Below are 27,740 nucleotides of genomic sequence, written 5' to 3' on the forward strand. Positions count from 1 at the left end.
TTAATTCCACTTACACAAAGCATCGGTCGACCCGATATACGACGTCCGTAAAGTGCCCATATAGGTGTATTTGTTCAGATAAAACTTCACAATAGCAATATTATTTTCGACATAAGCCTCACTCATGTTACGAAATTTTGGTTTATTCATATCTACTCCTGTGTTGACGAGCTTTGCTGAAAATATATTCACTTTGTAACGTTTTATAAAGCATTCGGGCCAACATTGCTGCGAACAACCACGTTCACTATTTTCTAGTACACATTCTAATTTTTTTAAGCTACATGTTGTTAAATTCGTCCATCGTGAAGCGAGAAAAGCAGTTTCACAGTTACACCTTTTGCGTATCATTGTTGCTCTACAATCGTGCATACAATTAGCAAAGGAATAGTGGGAAAACGTTGTTAGGTTGTACTCATTTTCAAAAACACAATTTCTACTTTTCATATCCATATGTCGCAAACTTCTATCTGTCTCCGTTTTGCTCGGAGTGATGCGTACATAAGACTCATCACCTGGCGAAATGAGTAAACCAGTTTCGTGTACGCTCGGCTCTTCATTTGGATTATGTATTATCATTTTGAACCCAATACTATTTCCTGATGAGCAATAATACTCATCGGTCTCTGCATTTAAAACAAGATTCAAGCCAAGTGATTGTCCTGCACCCACGGCCTTAGCGGGTGAATAATACTTTGGTAAGGGAGACTGATAACCAGTTTCTATACTCCAATCGACTGGTTTTACGTTTGGCGGATATCTGCTACTGGAATTAAACACTGATGGGCTGTAAAAATGAAAACACAAATATTTATCTAGATCTGTTAAACAAAAAACGTAACCATTTATTACTGCAACACAACCATTGTTTTTCAATACTGAAATACGAGGGGTGCCTTTTATAAGTTGGGATTTGGCAACCCTGGTGTTGCAATCTGGCAACTGTCAGCTGTATCGCAAAGTTTGACATTTTTTGGCTTTTACGTACTCAGAACGTTTTGAAATACCAGTGCTATTTGTGTTGTTTACAGTAACTTAAAATATTCATCTCGGCGCAAAAATTGGATTAAATCGTGAACATTTTCGTGCGATTAGTTTTTACAACTTTCGACGTGGATTAACTCAGCAACATTGCATGGATGAACTTAATTCATTTTTTGGCGATGAAGCTCCATCAATGACCAGTGTTTATCGATGGTATGGTGAATTCAATCGTGGTCGTAGGTCACTCCAAGACGAATTTCGTGAAGGTCGTCCAAAATCAGTTGTTGTTCCGAAAACCATTGATACTGTGGGCGAACTTATATTGCAAGATCGTTATGTGACCTATCGTGAGGTTGAGACAATCTTAGGCATTAGTGGGACCAGCATACATTCAATATTGCATAAACATTTGACTGTCAAAAAAATTTGTTCGCGTTGGATCCCACACAATTTGTCAATCGCTCAAAAAAAGGCTCGTGTCGATTGGTCGAAGGAAATGCTAAAAAAATACGATCGAAACAGTCTATGAAATCGTGATAGGTGATGAATCATGGATTTATGCGTATGAGCCCGAAAGTAAACAGCAGTCGACTGTATGGGTGTTTCAAGATGAGCCAAATCCAACAAAAGTTGTTCGCGCACGAAGCACTTCCATGCAAATGGTCGCCTGTTTTTTCGGAAAACCTGGACATGTCGCAACCGTACCACTAGAACAACGCAGAACAGTACAGTACAGAACTGAGTGGTACACAACCATTTGTTTGCCAGTTGTCTTCCAAGAAATTAGGAAAACCAATCTCCAGGACAATGCGAGCTCTCACACATCGGCTCAAACAATTGACATTAACATTTTTGAGCACCCAAAACATCGAATTAATGGGTCAACGTTTTTCGACACCTGAAGAAGCGGTTGCGGCATTCAGAATGCATGTTTTGGAGATACCTCATTCAGAATGGCAAAAGTGCTTCGACAATTGGTTCAAACGCATGCAAAAGTGTATAGATCTTCATGGAGAATATTTTGATAAACAATAAAGTGATTTTCGCTGATTAAAACTTGTTTTTGTTCTCTATCCCGACATATAAAAGGCACCCCTCGTAGTAGAGTGTTATAACCATTAGCTGAACTCACCCGCTAATAAACTTAAAGGCTGGATCCAATGTATTGAATGCACAGCAAAGTCCTTCATCCGTTAGAAGGGGACGAAAAATATCATTACAATTGTGTTGAACGCCACCGAAAGTGCAATGGAGCAACATTCGTTCACATGGTTGAGAGATCTGTAAATATATTGCACTTTTTTGGTGGATAGTTGTAAGAAAATAACAATAGTTTACAGTGATTTTGGCCTGGGGCATTTGACTAACATTTTTGCGAGGACGCAATGATGGGTGATTTTTCTTGATTTCTCATTCAAGAAATAGATAATAAACAAAAAACAGAAAACCCAAAATTTGAGCCATAAGCGATCAAACACATCGTTAAAACAAGGTGGCGTAAAATTAATTATGGAATTATGTTTTTGGATAATTTTTTTACTAAATAAAAAAGAAATGATTTCGAGTGGTGGAACGTGCTTCATTGGTTGTATAGTCAGCTGTCTAGTTCCGACAAAATTAATATTTTTGTGCAAAAACTCAGTGTAAAATTCGGATAAAAGCACCGTAAAAATTGTATTTTGCATAATTTCAAAGCAATTTAAATCAAATTTGTATTTCTACACATTTTGTTTTGGCCTCCAAACAAACGCAAAACAAATAGGTTAGGTTAGTATAAATGGCTACCCTTGCGAGGACTCCACTTGGACAAATAATAAAAATTCGCCTTTGGGATATCATGCAGGGGTGGAAACAGAAGGAAAAGAACCAATCAGGTGGAAAAAGAAAGAAAGAGCTTTCATTTACAGATTGACAACAGTGGCTAATTTTCGTTCTAATTACGTTCGTAAAACCCCTCCAGCTACTGATGAATTTCACCAGATATTTGATATTTAAACCTGCTATATCCACAGCAGTAGCAAAGAAGTGAGAGCTCAGATATCTAAATATTTGCCCGACGAAGAGCAGGGCAGCTGAGAAGAAGTTGCTTCTTCAGAAAGGACTTGACACAATACCAAGTCTCACCACATGGACAGCTAATGAACAATTCCCGGTAAGGATACCTACCAAATTCGAGAGCTGCAGCTTTGATAGTCTTAGAAGTTGCCCTGAGCTCGCTCGATCTACCTGTGATCAGAAGAATCTCGCGACTTTGCAAATGATCTTAATATCGAAGTATTCGGATGCAATCGAGACAGAAGTCAGGCATTTCTCGACTCATTTTGACCTTACAAACAACGAGCTCAAGGCCTTAATTGCCGTTTGGCTGTCGAAGTAAATATTAACGTCCTTTACAGTCATTACAGAAGTAAGCAACTAGCTCACCACTTCCTTAATTGCGGCTACCTCCGGTAGCAAAACACTACAGTGGTCCGGAAGCGTAAATTTGAGTTTGATATGGAGCTTCTCACAGAACATTCTCCCACCAACTCTTCCGTCCAACTTCGAGTCATCCGTAGTCATGCTTCCCATGTCCTGTCTCCAAATGCTGCACCCCGGCCACTCCTCCATTGAGGGAATATAAATGGAAAAAGTACCGTTTGGACCCTGCGAGGCTTACAATGATCCAGCAGCATTGGAATGAACTCAAAGTTTTTAAGGGTTTTTTATTAATAGAGTGTCCGCTTAGCTTAAGTCTAGCTCATAGCCCGAACACTTCAATCTGACAGCGGCGCGAGCAGCAGTACTTTTACCGATGATGTCGACGGGTGCCACATTGAGCATAGCGTCAAGCGCTAAAGTAGGAGTGGTCCGAAGCACACCATGGATTCCAATGAGGGCAGATCTTTGGGCCCTCTCCAGCTTCTTAACTGATATCGTCGTTTACACTGAGTTTTACCAGACAACAAATTTGGCTTTATAATTGTGCTTTATAGCCAAAAGGTTACTTTAACCGAGAGGCTCCATATTTTTCTCAGGCCCCTCAATTGTCTTCTTATTATACTCATCATCATCATCATCATTAGCATTACAGTCTTGTGCAGACCATTGCTTCCCCAACTACGGTTCTCCACTCCGATCGATTCTCTACTACTCCTTTCCAGTTTGTGATACCCATTTTCTGCAGGTCGGCTGTGACCTCATCTACCCAGCGTTTGTTTGGTCTCCCTCGACATCTCCGTCCAATTGGTTGTCTATGGAACGCTATATTGGCAGCTCTCCATTTGGGCATTCGGTACATGTGCCCCAGCCATCTGATTCGTTGACTTTTTATAAAGCGTATTGCGTTTCCATTACGTATCAATGTGTCTAGCTCATGATTGTATCTTATCCGATACGTTCCGTCATCTCGCCGGGAAGGACCATATATTGTTCGCAGTATCTTTCTTTCAAACCTTAGTATTTGGTCCATGTCTTTTGTTTTAAGTACCCATACCTCACCTCTTATTATACTCAAGCCATCCAATTTTTAGAAGAATTGACGACCATGTCCAAAATACTTGACACACTTGTCATCGAATCACTTACGACTTGTAAACTTTACGTAAAAAATGATAGTCAAATGATGTAGGTTTAACTTTGTTTTATGCATTTGTTAATTTTTGTACCAGGTAATCGAGAAAGTACCCAATGCTCAAGTTTGAATTTCCATATTCTTAATGTCAAATAAGTTATGTTCTCTATGTTGGCCGCCACGCTGATGTACGGACAATGAAATGCAGACATCAGAAAGGAAAGCTTAGCATCCTCAGCGAGTAGTACCGTAAGTACTGGCAATTATAAAAACCGCTGAAACTTTCTCGGTTACCTGATACATTTTGGTTTAGCAGCTTACATTAAAAAAAAAGGTTTCGAAAATATTCCAATCCTCAATAGAATCAATTACTGTGCTATTAGCCTCTTGTTTGCAGAGTATCTGTAGCATTGCGTACTCTTTCGAATATCTGTCACAAAAAGTAAGAAAAGATATATATGTATATAGGTATGTACTTACAAATATTACTAATAGCCAACGAAGAAATTTTGTTCGAAAATGTCTTCAATGAAAATTATAGTCACCAAGTTTCTCAGTGTAATTTGGTGCACGCTAAAGCAGATTTTGTGTATTGTTTAAGAATAAGAGATGTGACTAGTAATCGCGATAATAAACTGAAGCAAGAGCCTTACAGTGGACTAAAGCAGGTTGTTCAACCCCAAAACAAATGAAGTCCAAACGATCTGCCAAAAAGGTTATGGCATCAGTTTTTTTGGGATGCAAAAGACATTTTGTGAAATAATTAATTGAGGTAGCTAAAACGATTAACTCTGAGTTCGATTCCAACTTTTTAGATTAGCTGAATGAAAAAATTCGTGAGAGAGGAAAGAATTTAAATTTATGTATCTTCAGTACAATGCAAGTGCTTTTAAGGTGCCTAAATTAATAGAATTACAGTACAGTTGCTTGATCAGCAGAGTGAAACTTGAACAATTTCTTTACGGGAACCGTTTTTCGTTGAATACAGCTTTTGCTGAGCTTCCGGAAAATAAAAAATGTCCCCTATTATATTTTTAATTTTAATACTTTTTAATTTTCGACTTATCGCACTAGACCTATGAAACTTGCTCCGCTAGCCAGTACCTACTCGACAGACGAGTCAATCAAGCTAAAGATTTCGGCGAAATGCGTGACCACAAAACATTTTTCGCTGAGAAGGCTACTAATTTTACTTAAAAAGGTTTAGTATTCTTATATCCTACAACTCATTCACAATACATACCAATAAGCATTTTTCAGGTTATAAACTTACTTAGAAAAGTGTGTCACTCTGCTCTTGAGCGCCTGGTTCATATTGCAAATAGTTAAGGCAGGAAATGGGTCATCGGTGATGGTGTGGGATCTGGGATTGATGCTTACCAAAGTCGGTGAACTCAACCATTTTTGAGTTACCAGTGTTACGAAATATATACTCGATACCACTACAATCACAAAAGCTACAATAAAGTACAACCTGAAAGTATTTAAATATTTATATAGTATATATATGTAGGTATATATGAAAGTATTGCAATTATTAAAATTGTTATATCAGTAGTAGTAGTAGTATAACAAAAGCTGAAAAGGAAGTACTGCAAACATTAAGTCTTATGCTGAATTGAAGTTTGTGAGCTAAAAAACTGTGTCTGGCTGTTTATCTGTTTAAACGCATTAATCCTCTGAACTAATGTACGAAATTTCACTGATAAGTGAATAAACCTTTTAGACAGGATATAGAATAACATTTTGCTTAAAGATTTACTCTCTGACATCCAAATATTTCTTAAGTTCCTTTTTATGGTCCGATTCAATTTATATTCAAAATATTGTATTGATTAAGGGAAGAAAACATCACCCATGAAACGACTTTTCGCCATTTTTGTCGTTCTCTTCTTACTCTGTCATTGGCCTCGACTGTTTTGCGTTTCGCACTCGTTTCTTTATACATACATTCTCCTTCTTTAGACAAATAGCCAACGTACCTATCATCTCCAAGTAAACTACGCTGAGTGATATACCATTATATTCTGAACCTGAACTAAAACATCATTTTCCGACCTGAAAGATCAACTATTGTCCAACTATTCAGCCTAAAAAAAGCAATAAAAAAATCGTATGGGTACAATATGGGTCTACACTTGCTATTTATTAATTTTAAATCTCCTACTTTTTTACCTCCTATTAAGTGATGGTGTTCCAGAAGAAATAACTAGACTGGTGATGATGATGTTGAAGAGATGTTGTGCTGAATTAATATCCAATATGAGACATCCGAAGAATTTGCAGTCAAGACGGTAGTGAAACAATGATATTTGCTGTCATTGAAACTGTTTGACCTAATATTGTGCAGTGTAGTAAGCGAGCTAGATATAAATTTTGTCTGCAGAAATCTACGACTACTGGAAGAGTGTCGTAATATTATTTACGCGGCTGCAACAAGATTAGTCCAAGAATTAATCAGCGGAAGACGAAATTCAGGGTACTATCAAGATCCGACAGCAGAAAACAAATAACCCGTTTTGACGACAACGACTTCGAGGTTGGTTGGTTGGTTGGTTGGTTGGTTAAAGTGGAGATTCTTCCAGAATCCAACTAGCGCTTCCGCACCATTTTGTTGCCACATCCTCGTTACCAACTTGTTTAACGGTTATTTACAGCATAACTATATCCAGTCTGTGCGGTTAAGGAACCTTATTAGATTGTTAACGTCTAAGCCAGATAGTTGTTCGAGATTACCGAACAGCGGTTGGCCCAGGGTTAACATTCTGTCCTTCCATAGGGCAGGGCATTCACAGAGGATATGGAAGATTGTCTCGTTTTTCTCCGGTTGTTTGCAACTGTGACAGTATGTATTGTGAGGGATACCCATTTTGGCTGCTTATTCTCCGATAGACCACAAGCCAGTTATGACTGCCGTTAGTCTCCGGGCGTCCCGTCGTTTCATTCTTATTAATGCTGACGATTACTTGAGGTTGTAGGTGGGCCATAACGTTCTGACTTCGAGGGAGTTGTGACTTTTATTATCTGAGAGTAACTTTATGTAAAGGGCGGTCACCGAATGAGTGGGTGTGTGACTATCATTGGAAAGTGCACAGATTCGAGACCTCGGGTACGAAACACCAATTGATTTAGAAAGATTTTCGGATAGCGGTCGTTCCTCGGCGGACAATGGCAAACCTCCAAGGGTAGTTCTCCAATGAAAAAGCTCCTCATAAAAAGAAAACCATCTGCGACGTAAAACTGTAGATCCCTCCATTTGGGGAAAACATCAAATTAGTTTTGCTTTCCACTCATTTTTTGCCTATGATTATTAAGCTCGTTAAGATGAGTCCGTTGCGTAAAAAAATAACGGAAGTTATTTAGCCTTAAAAACATCTATAACAAAACTTCCAAAATTTGCTTAAATTGTTTTCAAAATTTTTTCTCTTACTTCTTATATTCACCAAGTTCAAGCCAAGCCAAGTTTAAGTCAAATTAATTTTTCAAAGAACAGACGACAATGTTCAAATCTAAGAAAAATGGGATGAACGAGTTTGTGTTTATTAAGCATATCGTGAGTAACAGGAATATATCAAAAATCCATTCAATATGATAACGTCCTTTAAATACTCGGAGAGATCGCACATGAATAAGATTAAGGTCCGGTTCAGCGGAAGGGAACTCATGTTAGATTAAGTTAGTTTGACCTGGCTGAAAGGCATCATATGGACCTATTGGTCCTTAGTTGTACCAGATGGAGCTAGAGCTTTACGTTTATCTGTAGCAGATATTTTTTAATAGGTATGTGTCTTTTGCGAATCTAAGTAAACTCTGAAGCTCTAACCCCGAGCTCGAACCCCGAGAACTAGAAAAACGTTCATTTTAATTCACATATGAGTGATTTCTTCCGCATTGGATCAAGCTCTTTCCACACGGTTTTCTTTTCAAAAATGACAATGAAACGTTAAATTTTTTTAGAAAGAAAATATTTTGTCCAAAAAATTTAAAAATGTTAATAAACACTGGACACCAGCAGCTCCATCCGAATTGAGAAGGACCTCTCCGAACCGTTTGATACTAAACGAGATTTTAGACATTGTGACTCGCTGTCGTGTGTCTTCTTTAACATGATGTTGGAGAGGATCGTACGAGCCGCAGAATTTTCATCTCTCAGGCATAATTTTGTATAAGGGCGTCCAATTGTTGCCGTATGCTGGTGATATGACATCATCGGCCTTAACATCTTCTGTTATCAAACAAACAGTCGGCGCACTTGTGTATCGGCACCCACGTTATAATTTCGAGATTGTAGAAGAATTCGTGTATTTAGGAACCAGGATTAACACCGATAACAATGTCAGCCTTGAAATCCAACGAAGAATCTCTCTTGCCAACAAGTGCTACTTTGAACTAAGTAGGCCACTGAGTAAAAATGTTCTCTCTCTCGACGAACAAACCTAGCACTCTACAAGACTCTCATCATGCCCGTCCTAACGTAAGGCTCAGAAGCGTGGGCGATGACAACATCCGACGAAGCGATGCTTGGAGTGTTTGAGAGAAAGATTCTGTGGAAGATGTTTGGACTTTGCACGTTAGCGACGGCGAATATCGCAGACGATGGGACGATGAAATGTATAAGCTCTACGACGACATAGACATAGCGCAACTATTATATTAAAGATCCTGCGGTTACGTTAACTGGGTCATGTTGTCCGAATGGATAAAAACGCTCCGGCTCTGAAAGTATTGGATGCGGTACCAGCTAGTGATAGCAGAGGAAGAAAAAGGTCTCCTCTACGTTGGAAAGATTAGGGGAAGAATGACTTGGCTTGGAGTCGGTGTGTCGAACTGTCGCCGGTTAGCACGACAGAGAAACAACTGGCTCGCTTTGTTAAGTAAAAGCACTAAAAACATCACAGTATAAAAATTTTCAACATTGACTAAATCTCAAAGTTATTAAATTTTTTCAATTTTTATTTTTCAGTTTAATTTAATAATTGAATCACTTGACCAAAAATGATCACATTTATACAAAATGCTATCAAATGATCTTAAATTAAAGTTGATTAGTACGATTATTTTATAACTATAACAAAGACTTTTCACTAAAATATGCACCGGTTATATAAATACGGCTTTGTCCTTTGCCACTTTTCATTTGTCTCCACAGAATTTATTTTACTATTTTATTTTTATTGCCTTACCTTTCGCCCAAATTCAAATGCTGTTGATTGAAGTAGCGTAATCCATGAATCTCCGAATTTTCTAGAAATGCATTAATATTTTGCTTATAAGCTGCTTTTAATTTTTGAAAATATTTGTAAAACACCGCTAAAGAGTACTTCCGTTCCCTCAAAGCCATTTTAATAGTCTGCACGTTTTTGGTAATTCTCAGGAAATATTTTCTTGTATTAATGATGGAAGTTTAATAATACTCACTTACTGACTTTGTAGCGCTATTACTGTTGTTGTTGTAATAATACCGTTACAAACATACTTTGGACGGCGAAATTGCACTTTAATTGCTTAATATGAAATCAAGGCCGTGTGCTAATACGAGCACAAATAAGCACACCTACCCTTTATTGTTAAAAAGCAAATTACTTACTTATGGGCCTAAGCTGCCTCCAAAAAACAACTTTAGGTGCATAAGAAAATTAAACTTGAATCAATCCGGCAGTAAAAAGTTATGTAGATGTCACATGCTTGTACTTATATATAATAATACGTTTATGTGGTAGTTGATAATATTGGTCAAGTAAAAATTCTGAGTATTTTCGATTGTAGAAAGTTTTTGTTTCTACCGGTAAAAAAACTTCACCGTCTTATTTTCACAAGGCTCTATTGGGCCAGTGCAGTACCGTCAAGAAAGTTGGAAGAAACTTCAAAGGGTGATAATCGCTTTATGTGAAAAACGTTGGATTAAGGCGGTAAACTTAGTTGTGTTGATAATATTTTCTTCGATTTTCGGGATCCCGTTATTTCGTAAAGTTAAAGTCGAATTTAAAAATAATGCTCTATAAAAAGAGTTTTTTGCCTCCATTCCATATGGTTCGGGATTATTTTTCTACAATCGCCCGATCTTCTAATTCGAAGCCTACAAGCTGTTGCTGCGTACTCGATTAGTTATTTCACAAACCTATTGAATATTGAAGCCATTGTAAGTGGAAAACAAGGCTCGCTTAATATTAATTTTTTCTCAATTCTTGCCAGAATTATGGTATTAGAAAGATCCTTGGTAGATCAAACTATTTTCAATGAAATTAGTGTCCTAAGACTGTGTTTATTTTGACTTAGCAGAGATTCTGTATGTTTAGCTTTGAGAGATTGAGAGTCGTGTTATTCTGCAGGTGATTACATTACGCCATCTTTTATTCGTTGCTCTTACAATTTTCTCAAAGATAAGTAGCCTACACTTCTGTAAAGGTATGCCGTTATTGTCTCTGTATTCATCAATCAACTTGGTGACAAGTCTCGCTAGTTCATCGGCCCTGCAGTTACCCTCAAAGTCACAATAGTTACCCATGTTACCTTTAGGTGAAATGACTCAGCCATCTCGTTAAGAGATGTGCGGCAATTCATGGCTACCTTAAAGGTTGACGACTGTTCCCAACTGCCTGTCAGTGAAAATATAGATATCATCTCCCGGTATCGAATTACGCTGTACCAGTGTCACGGCTTTTATTTTACCATTAGACAAGACTGAAAAGTACTACGATAGTCGGGAAGCTGAAAACTAAAGGAGATCTCCAAATGTTTGGAATATACACCTCTGCTCACCGTGCCCTCGAACTTTGAGCAGTTTGTGTTTACATAAATGGGCTCGCCCTGTCTTGCATCGTCCCGTTCCCACTCTTTCCTTGTAGGTAAGTTAGGGTAGGTTATAATGGTTGCCCAGAAAGTTGACCCATTAGTTGTGGATTACGAACGGTGCCTAATTTTCGATTGCGTTATCCGCTTCATGCTGCTAATGAAGTTCACCAGATTTTTGATATTAAGGCGTGCTTTATCAGCAGGCGTAAGAAAGAAGTGAGAACCGCGAGAGATTCTCAGAATATCCCTTGAACGCTTCCGACCCACTCGTGGTCAGAGGGATTTTGCGACCTTACAAGTTTGTGTACTTGCACAGCACTCGCTGTGTTGACGCAAAGCCCATCTTTCCAGGAGTAGAGTGCAGGTTGTCAAAGGGATACCGATCCTCTCCTTTCGTGGCGACACTACCTCTCAGGTCCCTTGTCTGGCCAACTCGTCCGCTTCGCAGTTTCCCCCAATGTTACTATGACCAAGTAGCCTTATGTCAAAGAATTCGGATGCAATCGAAAGTGAAGCCAAGCATTCCCTGACCAGTTTCGAGTGCACCATAATATAGCCCGTGAACGTCATAACGGTAATTGTAAGCAGGAGCGCATAGTCCACCAGTCTGGGAAGCGCCATTTACTTAAGGTGTTCAACCTTATTGTCGCAATGCGCGTGATATATAAGTACATATCTTGCCTGTAGATCTACCGGGAGGAGGTTTAAAGTCGCATATATAATGCCTTTATATAGTGTGGTTGACATTGCAACGGCTATGATACCATAGTAGATACTACAATACCATAATAGAGAATTCGCCTAACTACCGCTGTGCAGAGCCAATGTATTATTCTGGGTTCCAACTACTATTTTTCGAATTAGCCTTCCGCAGGAGTACAACGCCGTCATTGCTCTGCGTACTCTATCTGCGACTGTAAGCCCCCAATTTAGCTTCCAACCCAGTACAAGACTTAGATACTTAGTCTTTTCAGTTACCCAAGTGGGTTTAGATATTTTTTTACCTCTAGTCTTCGACTTTTACACCAAAGTGATAGCCTGTTGAGAAATCATCATTGAAGGCCGCGCAATGTTGGAAGGTGTGTACCCGATATTGATATATCATCGGCGAGTGAAATTATCTTACCGCTCATTTTTTTTAATTTCTGAAGAAGATTATTGACAGTTAGGTACCACGAAAGTGGAGAGATTACCTCACCCTGAGTTGTGCCCCTGACCGGGATTTTCTTGATGAATGTTTCTATAAACGAGACTGGCGCATATTTGCTCTCTTCTCCGTGTTCTGGAGTTACACCAATCGGAATAGCATTGATTATCTTCGAGAAGCTTAATTGCTTGGGATATGTTAAGTTCTGGAGCTAATGATAAATGAGTTTACATCTTTGCATTAAAACAACGAAATGTGTTAACTTTATTTCTACATAAATTACCATGCATGTGCACATTCTATAATATACGAGTACGTATAATTTTCGCTTCTCCAATTTATTTATTTATTTTTTATTAAGGCGTGTACTCCATACCTGGCTGCCATGCGAGCTTTGAACTTTTAATTCCATTCCATGGTGTATCTTGCTTTACAGCCATGGCTTCCCAGGCTTTGCTTCTTTGAGGGAAATTTTGGTTGTAAGAATTTCTTTGTTGCAAAGTATCATTGTTATGAATGGATTGTTTTGTAAATAAAAGCCTTATTGATTTTGATTTGCGTAATTTTGCCGATCTAGCATTTCCTGATTTCCGAGTAGCAACAAGCATACGAACGGGTCTCCAAATACAGTAGAAAATCAGTTCAGCTAATGAAATGAAACTGACGCCAAAGAAGAGTCCGATTATGCCTCCAATATTTGCTGAAATAAATATTAAAATGTATATACTAATTTGTGCCCACATTTGTATGTATGTACATATGTTGGAGAAATTGCATTTTAACATTTATATATAGATATTTATATATATAATTGACGCTTACACCCTTTTTGGATGTTTGGCTTCCTATTTATGGCGTGGGTCTTGATGTTGTTCCACAAATTGAGAGAACTAAGCCGACTCCAAACGGCAGCTTTTTTTTGATAGAAATACACTCGGAAGTTTGCTATTGCCTGGCGAGGGGGGCCGCTATTAGAAACAACTTTTTCTTAATTTTCGTGTTACACCGAGATTCGAACTAACGTTCTCCGAATGATAGCCACGCACCAACCCATTCGGCTATGGCGGCCGCTTTGCATTTTAATATATTTTCGTATTATTTTCTTTTTGCATGTCCAAAAATTTTTTTGTAACCAACAATACTGAATAAAACACATAAAATATTTCAAATAGCTTCTTTTTATCTCATCCTAAGTGGTATATTTCTTCACCAAAAATAATAATCCGGAGGGGGAAGCTGATAAGGTACAGTGGCTTTTATCGTCTTCGAAAAATACCAATTTTTGAATTTTCCAACTTTTCTTTAGAAAATAAGTAAAATCACTTTTCCTTACTTATCTAACGGTATTCAATCATTATAAATATTATTCAAAAACTTCAGAAGGTTTAAAGTTTTTTGGAGGTATTACTATTTTTTTAAAGCATCATACTTAAGTTTTCTGAATATTTAAAGTGTTTAACCTGTGAAGGAATAAATATTAGTCAAAAATTAAATTAAATTTAACATTATTTTCAAAATCAGTAAAATATTAATATTTTCCCAAAAATTTCTGTAGTTGTCTTCTTGGAAGAAAATTTCTTCTTCTACCATTCCAGCATCCAGTTACAATGTATAGAAAATGTACAAAAACACCAGCAAAAATAAAAAATTACGAGTAAAATTGAGCCACTTGACAGTTACACTTTATTATACTAAAATGTTCTAAAAGTTTCGGTTAAAAAATTTAAAATTTTAAAAAATTGTGATTAAAAATTGGTGATGGATGATTTGTAATTACTTTTCTGAAACTTGCATAAAGTTTAAAACTTGGATTTACATGGTTTCTGTGAGAAAATAAACCATATTTTCTTACATGAATTAGCAAAATTATATAAGAAACAAATAAAATGTCAAAACATGTCAATAAATGCTTGCGCTGCAGTATGGATCTGTATCATCTATCATCTTGATTCTAATGGTGAAAACCTGAGCCTTTTTTGTGTTGTTGCATAAACCTGGCTTCGAGTGGCTTAAAATTTCTCTGCCACTAACACGGAAACTTGACCAACATCAAGTGACTACGCATCTCCTTATTTGGGTCACAACACGCAAGTTTTCACGCTTTATTTTGTGGACAAAACATTTTTTTCTATTTGAAATAAATTTTTAAATCTTTCATTTTGTGAAAAAAATACTCGAAAATTGAAAAAATAAAAAAAATTATGTAACAACTGTAATTAACAGTATGGCGCTATGGAAGACCCGGCGGTTCGGCCACGCTTCTACACTACATAATATGAGTAGTTAAAACCAAAAAATCGACTACTCTTTCCCAAAACTAACCTTCAACGGGCTCTTCAACATACCGTAAAAAATAGTGTGGCAAACTCAAAGACCATGAACAAGAGGGGAAATAAATTTATACACAGATGGATCCAAGCTAGAAAATAAAGTAGGCTACGGAGTTTTTTCAAAAATTTAGGATTAGAAGTATCGGTCCGACTTCCGGACTACTGTAGCGCTTATCAGGCAGAAGTCTTAGACATAAAGAAAGTAACTATGTACTTAACACATACGCCGTAACAAGAATTACGATAAATAACTTCTCAGACAGCCAGGCGGCCTTCAAATCAATGGAGGCAGTTGTACGAGCCACTTTTGGCTCAGTATGTTCCTCTACGAACGACATGGTGTTAATCAAGCCGTTGTAAAGTGGATATATTCCATACTCTCTGAGAAGCTGTAAACCGCTGGTGAGAACACTGACGAATCACCAAAGTCTTGTTCCCGAGAAAACGGAAATTGGATGCACTTAGTCTTCCAACACTGAAAGGTTAAAGTAATCTAGGAGTAATCTTGGATAAGAAGCTGGCTTGGGAGACACACGTTTCACTGAAGGTGAATCCCACATTAAGGATTTTTTAGTAATGCCGCAGAGACTTTGGGGTCTGAAACCTGATGTGGTCCTATGTATATACCCAGCACTTATCAGAGCAATCATCACTTACGCCTCTGTGGTCTGGTGGCGACGGATCTTGGTTAAGTCCACACTCCAGGAACTATACAGGCTGCAAAGAAGTTTGTGCATTACGGGTGCCATGAGTACAACATCCGGCGATGCTATGCTTGATTTCATTCCCTTGAAACTTAAGACACAACAATAAGCAATAAAAGCAATGTGTAGACTCCATAAATATGGTTTCCAGCACGAAAGCGGAACTTCGGGGCACAGAGAAATCTTTAAGATGCTATCTGAGTAGTGCCCACTGCTTTTGGCACCTAAGATGACCTGATACTCATAGTTTAATTTGGAAGGAAATTTGATGCTCACGCAATGGAGCAATCCTGAATGCATTAAGGGAGGTTTAACGGATGGGTCTGGAGCCAAATGGTACTTAAACGATAGTAATAAGTATCACTATGCTATGAGGAAAATGGCAACTGTTTTCCAAACGGAAATTTTTGCCATCCTGAAAGTAGCCGAATAGATAATCGAGAGGAGATGGAGCGGAAAACAGATTAGAGTTTTCAGTGACAGTCTGGCTGCACTGAAGGCCCTGGATAGCACGAAGCAAACTCGAAGATTGCTCAAGAATGTAAGAAGAAGCTTAATTCTGTCGCAAGAGAGAACAGGCTTGTACTTGCATATTAGAGTTCCAAGACACTCCGGTGTTCAAGAAAACGAAATTGACGATGAATTGGCCAACCGTGAATCAGCGGTTCCCCCAAAGATTCCAGAATCAATAATCGGAATCAGTTCCGCAGGAATCATGAATTGGATCAGCGATTATGTATGCAATTTATATAAAGAGCGATGGTCCGGTCTAGAACGCTGCAGAACTGCAAAGTGCTTTGTGACAAGTCTGAACAGAATACTGTCAAACTATCTACTAAAACTTGGAAGGAAAGACTTTCGGTGAATGGTCGGTATTAGTACAGGACACAACCCATGGGGTCAGCATATTTGGGAATCATTGAGAACCTGATGGACATGTCTTGCTTGGAGGACGCGGATAGCACTGTGCACTTTCTCTGTGAGTGAACAAGGCCACGAATTTTTAGTTCCAATGTCGTGAGAATGAGTAATATTCGTTCTCTTAGACTGTCTCTGCTTCTATTCTTTCCTATCTTTTTCTGTGATACTTCTCTCCTTTCTTTCTTGACTATCTACCCTCTTTCCAGAGCTCTAAATACAAAAGGATTTTTTAGCCTGAGTGTTTTAGGAACCAAATGTCTTGGTGCTCCTTGGTTCGACCTATTCAAATTTCAATTTGAATATCAAAAGTTTCTCTTGCACCTCTAAATGATATTAGCACCCTCTTCAAGGTCAGTCTTATATGAGTTCCGGGACATAGAGATATTAAAAGAAATTGCAAGGCCGATGAGCTAGCCAGAAAGGGTACTAATCTTCCACATCTTGAAAACAGAGGCAATATTGGAATCCGTGTGGCTATTTGCAAATTAAGGATACAAAATAATATTATCCAGGAGTCTATGACCATGAGAGAAGAAAATACATGTGTTACAACCAGGCTAATTTGGCCACAAATAGATAAGAGAAGGTCAGGAGAGTTGCTTAACTCTCAAGAGAGAACATCTCGAAGGTCGTGCCTTGTAACTGTTAGGTAGGCACTATTCTAGGCTAGGAATATTTGAGTACTGCAGAAGTTGTAAAGACGAGAAAGAGAAAGAAACAGTAGGACACTTGCTCTGTAGTTGTCCAGCCTTAGCTAGGAGTAGAGCAAGCCGGAACTATACGGAACTATCTGGTATTAGCATACAACGTATCATACGCTTCATAAAAGAATCTAACTGCTTCCAAGTTCCCGTGTTACACAGTGGTACCACAACTGTCACAAAAACCTAGCCTAACCCTAGGCTACGTCTAGATTAAAAACTTCAAAATTTCGCTAAGGTATTTTAAATAAACGAAGAGGGGCCATTAAATAGCTGATGATGTCATAAAAAGAGGCAGCTGTTTAGTGCAAAACCTTATATTTCAAATGTAATACCACTCGCTTTTGCAAATAAATCAATATAGCTCAATTCGGTTTTCTTCTTCATTCAAAAAGAACCGACATTTTTGAGCGGTATAAGTTCGCCAAAAGACACCGCTACATTCCGCATTGTGTCTTAAGAGCAGTTACCCGATGTTAGACCATTCGCTCCGAGAGGCAATGGCAAAATAACCGAGTGTTTTTCTGTGAAGAAAAATCACCTAAAAAAAAGCCATCTGTCGTTAGGAGGTACAACTGTAGATGCGGCCATTTGTGGAAAAGACGTATATCACAAATACGAGGAATAGGAGCTCGACCAAACCCCCAACAAGGGGTGTATACTTTGGGGGAAAAGTAATCCATTATTTTCTTGGAAGATGGCAGTTGTGAGTTGCAGAGTGTTAACAATGGAAATCAACAAAGAAAAAATTCGGTACATTTTACAGTTTTTCTTTGGTAAAGCCGAAAATACAAGCCAGGCCGCTGAAATGGTAAATGGTGTTCGGTTTCGTCGATTTCGTTCAGACATTTTTGATGAAAAAATGCAAAAATGACGATAAAATGACAGAAATAATTCAAGTTGACTGGCAAGTTTGTAATCGTAGCATCGCCCAGGAGCTAAAGATCGACCATAAAACCATTTAAACCGTTTGCGCAAAAATTTTTCGCAAAAATACTGGATATCTTTTTCGCCAAATTAATACATATCGCACTCTAAATACAAAAGGGTCACAACTCAAAATTTTCCAAAACTGAGTTTTTTGCATAAATTGTACACAGAGTACACATTTCTAACTGCTGCAAATATTTCGTTCACATAAGGGGGGAAGCTGGTCTAGAATTTTGAAAAAATCGAAAATTTTTTTTTTTCTTAAAAGGTGCTTTAGGGTCTTAGAAATAATATACCAAATGAGGGATGCCAGCAAAAATGTCTAAATGCCCAAATTTTTCATTCGACGGCAGTGCCTCGCTGGTATGCCCCGAACGCTATTTACAACTTTAAACGCGTTTTTCTCGAAATCACTTTTTTTAAACTGGCCGAAGACATAACTCGAACAAATCTTTACCGATTCTTACGAAATTTTGACAATACATTCGAAATACCTTTCTCCGGAGACGTACGTAGGATTTTTTATTTATATTACATAGTTTTTTTTTAATCAACAATTTTATGTCGTTCTTTATAGTGAAAATTGTAACTTTTTGTTCAAACGTGCACCATTTCGCGAAAAAACAAAATATCGAAAAAATCCCACGTACGTCTCTTTCTGTTATTATATAGAAACTAAAAAAATTTTATTTTTTGATCCAGGACAAAAATTAAGGAGTTTACGTCTTCGGCAATGGACCCACTAGAAAAAAAGGCGCCTTAGGAGAACTGCTGGACAGCGGCCATTTTGAAATTAATTCAGACGAAAAATTTTGTATTTGTACCATGAAAGCTATATTATTAAACCTATTTCACAGATTTTCGATTGATTCCTTTGTTGAGTCAAAATAAATTCATAAAATATGCCCATTTTTTGCGCTCTAGACCAGCTTCTCCCCATAACTATCTTCTTTAACTGGAAGAATACAGTTATGTCTATTTTTATGTCAAGTGTGTTGCTTTTGCACGATCAACTAAAGAGAATTATTTTTAGTTACGTTAATGGGCTCAAGAACAGCTGATTACTTTTATTACACATAAAGAGTTTTATTTTGAGTTCTGCCTCTATAACTGTAAAAAGTGATAAATTTCGTGGTATATTATTTTGCATTGTGCCTCTTTAGTTGTGAAAAGTGAGTTCAAATAGGTTAGGAAACTTATAAAATTAAAACATTTTATTAGTTAAAAAGGCACAACTTAAGATAATATCACTAGTTAATGGAAAAAATTTCAGTTAAAGAGTCATAAATCAAAATTTTGTTTTATTTTTGCAAATAAAATATAAAATTGAAAAAAAAGTAGAACCTTCTTCAATGTTGTATATTTTCATGATGGAACAATATTTTCTTTAAATATTACAATTATTTTTACATAAAACGTTTTTCGTCTCTCCTGAAAATCTTAGTATTTTGAGTTGTGACCCTTTTGTATTTAGGGTGCGATATGTTCATACTTTATATATTATATATAGATGCTTAATTTATACCACATTATCCTTTTTTAATTAATAAAAATTCTGAAAATAATATATTTCCAAGTTCTTCATTTGCTAGTAGCAATTCTTAAATATTACACTAAAAATGCGAAAAAAACTTAACGTTTTTTTATGCCATATAATAGAATAAAAGTATGAGATGTGACCAAAATTAAAAAAAACAGCTTTTGGTTAAGTAAAAAGACACCCAGAGATACATTTAAGTAAATATTGATAACAAGTAAAGTACAATTTTTTACCACGGCGGTCTCGTTAAATGTAAATTTCATAAACGATAAATTCAAACTCTATCACACATAAGTACTTACATAAAAAATCTGGTGCACGGATAAAATCAGAATTTTTCGCACCTCCATAGGTGCTGTCTTTAAAATAAATTTTCACCACAGCAATATTTTTCTTCAAATAGCCGTTACTAATATTTTTGGCAACTTCGCTCTGAGTTGGAAATTCCGTTTGTATAAGTGGTGCAGAGGTAAACGATGGCGAATAGTTAATATCGTTGCAGCCTGGTATACAAATATTAGCACAACTTTTTCCCGCCTTGTCATATAGCATCGTCCGTATACGGATACGTTCAACACATGTGGAATCAAGCATGTCACAAATAGTTTCATTACCATAAGGCATTGGTTTAAAATAAGGCAAGCAACCACAAATACCCAACCAAGCGAAAACACTGCATTCCTCAATACAATTTCGTTGCGTATACTTTTTATATATTTTTAAAATTTGTTCATCTTCGAACAAGCATTTTCGTGAAGCCTTGCTTACAGAACGCACATATTGTTCAGATTCTACTTTCTCAGCGTATATGTTAATTTGCGTTTCACGTCCAGGCGCAAGTAAAAGTCCAATTTCACGCATATTCGGCGCTTCTAATGGATTGTGGAGTAGAATTTTAAAACCGATACCATCCGAGGAAGAACAGTAATATTCATCTCGCTCAACATCCAGTATAAGGCTCAGTCCCTGACTCTCACCAGTACCTAGTGCTTTCATCGGTGTGAATTTTTTAGGTAAATCGGCTGGAAAACCATTTTCAGTACTCCAATCAATAGCTTCATAGCCAATTGGGTAGTTATAGTTTTGAGCAGATGATGTTTTAATTACTATTCTATAAGGAAAGTAAAAGATATAATATAATATATGTATGTACATAAGAAACCTAATTGCATATATTTACTCTCGGTACATAAACTTTGGATGTACCATATTGAAAGTGCAGCACAGTCCATTGTCCGTAATGATTGGGCGAAAAATTTCGCTGCAATTAAAAAATGTGCTACCATACTTGCACTGCAGCAACATATTAAAGCAGGGTTGCGAAATCTACATAAATAAAAATTCAAGGTTACTTTGAACAACAGTAAATTTTATTAGAATACAAATGCAGAAATACAAATAAGGGAACTTTTTAGCAATACAAGCGTTTTTACGAGTATGTGGAAGAAAACACCAAACATCGTAAGCAAAAAAAAGTATTCAACATCATATTTGAGGTGCTTGAAATTTTTAAACTTTATCATATCAAAATTCAATGGGCTATCAAACTACATACTCAAAAGTTGTAGTGAAATATTTTGCATTTTCTCTTTAAATTTGGACTTCTCTCTCTTGGACTTAGATTTAGATGGTCATTGAAGTAGAATGAAAAATTGTATTTATATATACAAATATAATTTGCGCGTACACTCTTTTTGAGTGTATGACCGAGCTCCTCTTCCTATTTGTTGTTGTTCCACAAATCGAGGGACCTAAAGTTTCAAGCCGACTCCGAACGAATAAGTGCCGATGCCAAAAGATAGAAAAGGTTTTTTCAAAAATCGCTCGCCCTTCGGCAGGCACTGACAAAACTCAGTGTGTATTTCGGACTGGCATGTAAGCACTTATGTATGTATTTCATTGTCCTGAAACTGAAGACCATCAAAAACACCATTTGCATAAGGCTAGTCTTAGAAAATGCTCAATGTATGGGTGCTACATGAACTGATGCGTGCAATTCTTTGCTGAAACATAATGAAGTCGATCAATCCATTTTTGAAACCTGAAACTGTCCTAGAAAAATGAATCACATATGAAACTATCAGCAGAAGAAGATCGTAATTAAATGACAGCTAATAGGCCCAAATGATCATCAAGCACGGCTAATAAAATTGTTCAATGTGTTTGGTGGTATTGGAAAGCAATCAGTTTCCATCAGCTCAAATACTCTACAACAACTCCGGTCAGCAATAGACTAGATTGAGGCATGCGATGAATTAGAAGTGATAAAATAAATTGTTTTGAAAAAGTTCCCTGTTATTACACAAAAATAAATAAATACTCGTATGAATATGGTTATGATATACCCCATAAATAAAATTTCTCAAATTATTCCAGTCTGTGACCGTAATGGCCTCGGCAATGGTAACATTGACATCAAGCTTACAAATCATTTGTAAAATCGTATGCTCCAACGAATAGCTGTAAATGAAAGAAAAACAAAAATTTAACACTACTCACTATGCAAATACATATGTGTGTATGTACATTAGGGTGCATCACCAAAAAATGGTTGCGGTTCCACTCCCGGAAGTGTAGCATTTATTATACTTTCAGGCTTTTACCGAAATATTTCAGAAAAATATTTATATTTACCAATTACCTATTTTAAACCGAAATATTTTTTCCAAAAAATCTCTCAAAAAATTTATCAACAGAATCCACTGATTAGAAGTGTACTGATTTTAGTAAAAATATATTTGGACCTTGATAGCTAAGTTTTGAAAGGTTAGAAATGCCGTTCTGTCTTAGAAGCTTAAATTGGTCAAGATTTAGCGGAGTTATTCAAAGTTTCCTAAAAAAAGTCAAATACATTTTTTTTAATATGTACAGTCTGTGTCAGAAAAAAGGAACCGCAATTATTCATGAAGTATAAAAGATATATATTTAAATTTTTTTTTACTAACCTTAGTTAGCATGGGCGGCGCAGCCCTTCAGTGGGGTTATTATGCAGCAAAGAGCAGAACGAAATATATCTTGAAATTGCAAGGGAAAAAACCGGTTCTTCTGACACAGACTGTACTAAAAGAGTAAAAAATAGTAAAGAGTAGAAAATAAGTTTCCTAGACTCGTGTAAATACTTTTGATAAGTTTTGACTTTAAAACTTTAACAATATATTTATATATAATTGGCGAGGGTGTACGCGAGTGTTTGGCCGAGCTCCTCCTCCTATTTGTGGTGTGCGTCTTGATGTTGTTCCACAAATGGAGGGACCTACAATTTCAAGCCGACTCCGAGGGACAGATATTTTTATGAGGAGCTTTTTCGTGGCAGAAATACACTCGAAGGCTTGCCCTGTCCCTGAAGTCACTATATATAATTTATGAGACTTAAAATGAAAACTTGGGGCTCATGTAAACTCGGATAAACATGAACGCGAACGTGGTATAGAATCAAACATCTAAATTTTCTCAATATTTTTTATACTCTTTATATAAACTCTTCTATCATTTAAGATGATTTTTTGAAAAAACATTTTGATATATTAAAAAACTCCATTTTTGGAAGTAGTATCAAATCAAACCTGCTCAAATAAATCTCAATCATTTTCTGAAATATTTTGACAGAAGTTTTAGTATGTAATCTATTTTATAAATCCAATAAAAAACAGTACTGAATTTTTATGAAAGGAGAGTGATGCACCCTTATGCATATAAATGAGAGAGTCCATGTCGAGTAATCCAAAAATTTTGTATTTGTTCTCCAATCTAAGAAGTAAACTGAAAAAATGTTGAAAAAAATAATAGTTTTGAAATTCATTGACTGTTGAAAATTTTGGAAAGGAGTTTTTTAAATCCAACTGAAAAAATGTTGAAAAAAATAATAGTTTTGAAATTCATTGACTGTTGAAAATTTTGGAAAGGAGTTTTTTAAATCCAAAAATCTTTCGTTCTTTTTAAAAAAATTTTAATGGTTTTAAACTTTTTTTTTAATATTTTTTTTTTTCAAAATAATGAGAAAAATAAAACAAAAATCTGAGAAGGGGTCTTTTTCCCAAGTTACAAAAAACGTTTAACCAAAAGTTTTGAACAAAAAATATTATAAAAAAAAAGTTTTGTAAAATAATATATTTTCTCCCAAAAAAAAAAAAATAAAAATATGAGAAAGTGTTGAAAATAACGGCAGATTTTTTTATTTACTGCATAATAAAACTTTCAACATAAAAATCTAAAAATTAATAAATTTTTCTAAACTTTGTAAGTTTACTACTTATTACGCTCAAGCCCAATAAACCAATTTAAAAAAAAACTAAAAACTGTGCCCAAAATTCTCGATTCCCTTTCCATGCAATCACTAACATAAAATATTACATTTATTTAACTCTGTCATATCAACACTTACACCGAAAACTGTTCCGCCTTTGCTTTATATGCTTGATTGAGATTGCAAATAGTAACTGCCGGAAACGGTTCTTCTGTAATACGCCACAACTTTGGATTAATGCTCACCAACATGGGGGTATAATTCCACTTTTCATATATTTTAGCAACAAAATATACAGTACCAATCACGACGCATATGAAAGATATTGCGAAAAATAACCTATGCGCAACGAATAGAAATAAATTGAAATGATTAAAATTTTATTTATTTATTTATTCATTCACTCATCAATTAAAGTACAACTCAAATTGATTACAAATACTAAGGCTTAAATATATATGTAAGTAATATATGGTAAGCAATACGCTGAGATACAGTAGGCACAATTCCAACAGTGTATCTCTAGATTAAGTTTTGATTTAAAAGTTACTCGTGAGTTAGAGAATATGTCCAATTTTTACAAAACGGGGTCGCCGCGAAATTCGTACCAAACCTGCTCAATTTCGACCAAAAGCAACATCGCATGAACATTGCGAATGACATGTTGGACTCTGCCCGCAACGACCCAAATTTGCTCCAGAGGGTCATAATTGGTGACGAATATGCCGTGGAAACCAAAGCTCAATTATCTCAATGGAAACTGTCTCACGAACCAAGACCGGAAAAAGCGCGCCAATTTCGGTCGAATGTAAAAGTTTTGCGGCCGTTTTCTTCGATTGCAGGGACGTCGTGCGTCATGAGTTCTTGCCACAGGGTAAAACGGTCAATAAGGAATATTGCCTGCAAGTAATGCTCAATTTGCGCTAAGCAGTCCGCCAGAAACGCCCGGATTTGTGAAAGAACAAAAATTGGCTCTCCGAAGATTGGAAATAAACGTTGGCACAAATGCATAATATCTCATGAGGATTACTTTGAAGGGGACAAAATAGATATTAATAAATAAATAAATAAATAATTTTTGAAAAAAAAACACACAATTCGCGATAACTTTTGAACACACCTCGTATACATACAACGTGTAAGCGGTTCTTACGACTAAAATTGGTCTTGTGAATGGAGAGGTAAATGGAACATATAGCTGAGTCTAATGCTACGAGTGGGACAATAGAAAAGTATTCGCTCCAGTAAGAGTTGGCATTTGATATGATTCGCTACTATGTCCTTTATAAACATTACCGATGAAACTTTTTTTTGCATTTCTTATGTTGGCAGTGTTAACAAAAGGCATCAACTTTTATATGCAGGCGCACTACAAGGCCGGCGAAGGGAATTAATAGTGAAATCTAGTGAAACGTTTCTGAACGTTCTCAATTCTTGAAGTAAACCCCATATAGAGGGGACCCCAGATGATGTTACAGCATTCTAGGTTTGTTCTAAGAAGAACAAAAATACAAATTCTTCAGCGTAGAAAGATTCTGGAACTCCTTTAAATTCCTTATAACAAAGGATAGAACTAGACTTCGCAATCTTAAGTCAATGTGTTTTTGTATTATTTAGTGTTGTTTAAAGTGGATTGAGGAATGGGGTGTCAAATTAAAACTACCTGCTTCGAAATTTGAAACAAAATCATTAAATAGAAATGGATATTATATCTGATAAATAAATTCACTAAGGGTTCTCTATTCAGTTTTTTGGTTTTTTTTTTCATATCCAAAATAGACTGTTTCACTCACGATGTTGAAGCGATTCAATAAAGCACCATAATAAAACGAAATATGTACAAAATCAAAGTATGAAGTAGCCGACAAACAGCTCTAGACAAACAGATGGCGTAGACCAGCTTCTAGAACTAAATACTTACGGACCTTCCCCTTCCACTAGACACCGGTCCCAGTTCGCTGGCAACAGCGGTGCAGTTAAAATCTCTCCGCGCGTGAAAGCTGTTTTAAAAGTGTGTTAGGATTTTGCAGTGGCGAAAATGCAGCGATCGTTGGAGCAACGTTACTCGATCATATTTTTGCGTAAAGCTAAAAAAAACGAGTACCGAAACCATTGGGCTACTCAACGAGGCTTACGGGGACCAATTTCTGTCCAGTGTCAAGGTAAAAGGGTGGCACAAGTCATTCAAGGAAGGCCGGGAGGACGTCGAAGACGAACAGCGATCTGGAAGGCCTTCGACGACGCAAACAGACGAAGATGTGAACCGGGGGGAAGATGGGGGTTCGACGATGACGATACTTTCTTGCCATCTAGACGAATGGCCAAAATACAGGTAACACATGCACTCGGGACGTAAATTGACGAAGAAGCCTCGTGGTGAACTGTCGTTTGAGCTCCTTGGTCTAGGAATACCGTGGTATCATCCCTAGCAATCATGTTGGAGAGTTGGTATTTCGAAAAATCGATGCCATGAACAAAAAGCTTAAGCGCAAGTCTTCAGGCTTAAACAATGTTGTTGATCTGCTTAGAGACAGTTCATATCGTTTAAAGTTGTTGGAAGTTGTCCAACCAGTGTGACGATGCTTTAAATTCTTCTGTGGATATATCAAATTAAATTACTGTTTCAAGGGCAAATTTTTGAATATCAGCCCTGCGCACAACCAAAGCCATTGCTCTCCTGCCTGCAATCCATTCCCAGATGTAATCTACTAACTCAGAAAATAACAGCTGCCGACCTGATCCAACTCTGCGTTTCTTCTCATTTCCTTGGTCCACCAGATGACCAGATCGTAGTCTGCACGCCATTTACGAACCATACGGAGATGCAGCATCTTCTCTTTACAGAATGCTACAAGATTTACCCCCATGCAGTCTTCCACGATTCTCTTTTTGTACTCGACGGAATAGCATTTTCGTTTTGCACTCATTTTAACTGGGGTTAAAAATTATTCCCTGTATTTTTAAATAAAATTACGTATGAGGAAATAATCAGACTTACAAGACTGAAATGAATGAACGTTGTATACTTGCACTGTCGCTCCATGTAGACTGCTGTCTTATGTTGTATTTTTGAGATAAATTGCAAGAATTAATTTGAAACAAACTGTAGAGGTAAACAATTCATTTCTCGGAATATTTTGTTTCAAAGATTTCTCTGAAATACGAGTATTAGGAAAACTTAACATACTATTGCTTATACTTAATAAATCAACACATTATTTTAACTAGGGCTTATTTTCGGAAGATATCTTATTTTGCAAAAAGTTCCGAAAATCACGATAGGGCTTATTATCTTCGGAAAAAGATGGTATGTAACCATCTATGTACTTATATATATGCCTGCCTCTGAAAAAGTCCGCATATTGAAATATTTTCGACTTAACCTCTTCTTAGTATTCCAGACATTCACATATTTACATACCTCTCGAATGGATATAGATTTTTATTTACTACGTATTTTAGACCATGCACCGAAGTATTTTCACAATAATCTCTAACATTTTTACTTAAAACAATTTTGAGTTTTTTCAATTTTTGTTGCGTTGAAATTGGCTTAGCTACATCAGAACGATTTGTAGTGTTAAACTTCTTCGCTCTGAGGCGTTGTACTTTCATCGAAGTCTCCATTGCGAATGCTAAACGCTCGGATGATCAAGCGCATGTTTCCATCGATACACTCGTATAACACAAATGTATGTGTATTGAACTGTGTGTGTGTATTGCATTACGTATATGTATGTATAAATAAGCTGAAGTGAATTAAAGAAAATATTGCTCAAGAAAATATGAAACACTTTCATTGAAGCAGAAATTCGTATCAATTAGTAAAAAGTTCCCAATAAAATAACTAACTTAGGATTAGTTGACACAAGTAATTATAAATATATATATAAAC

General features: G+C 36.6%; 1 protein-coding gene across 1 annotated transcript; it reads right to left on the minus strand.

The window, feature by feature from the left end:
• On the minus strand, positions 1-27,472 carry LOC129238222 (pickpocket protein 28-like). Its single transcript, XM_054873263.1, has 8 exons — positions 27,267-27,472; positions 23,984-24,184; positions 21,948-22,062; positions 20,783-20,928; positions 19,905-20,713; positions 13,087-13,176; positions 9,721-9,781; positions 1-787 (listed from the first exon to the last, which is right to left on the minus strand). Exons 1-8 carry the CDS (start codon positions 27,470-27,472, stop codon positions 1-3), a joined length of 2,415 nt encoding a protein of 804 aa, XP_054729238.1.
• Between the last annotated feature and the right edge of the window lie 268 nt (positions 27,473-27,740).

The sequence above is a fragment of the Anastrepha obliqua genome, chromosome 2 (assembly GCF_027943255.1).
Source record: "Anastrepha obliqua isolate idAnaObli1 chromosome 2, idAnaObli1_1.0, whole genome shotgun sequence".
In the NCBI taxonomy this organism is placed as follows: Eukaryota; Metazoa; Arthropoda; class Insecta; order Diptera; family Tephritidae; genus Anastrepha; species Anastrepha obliqua.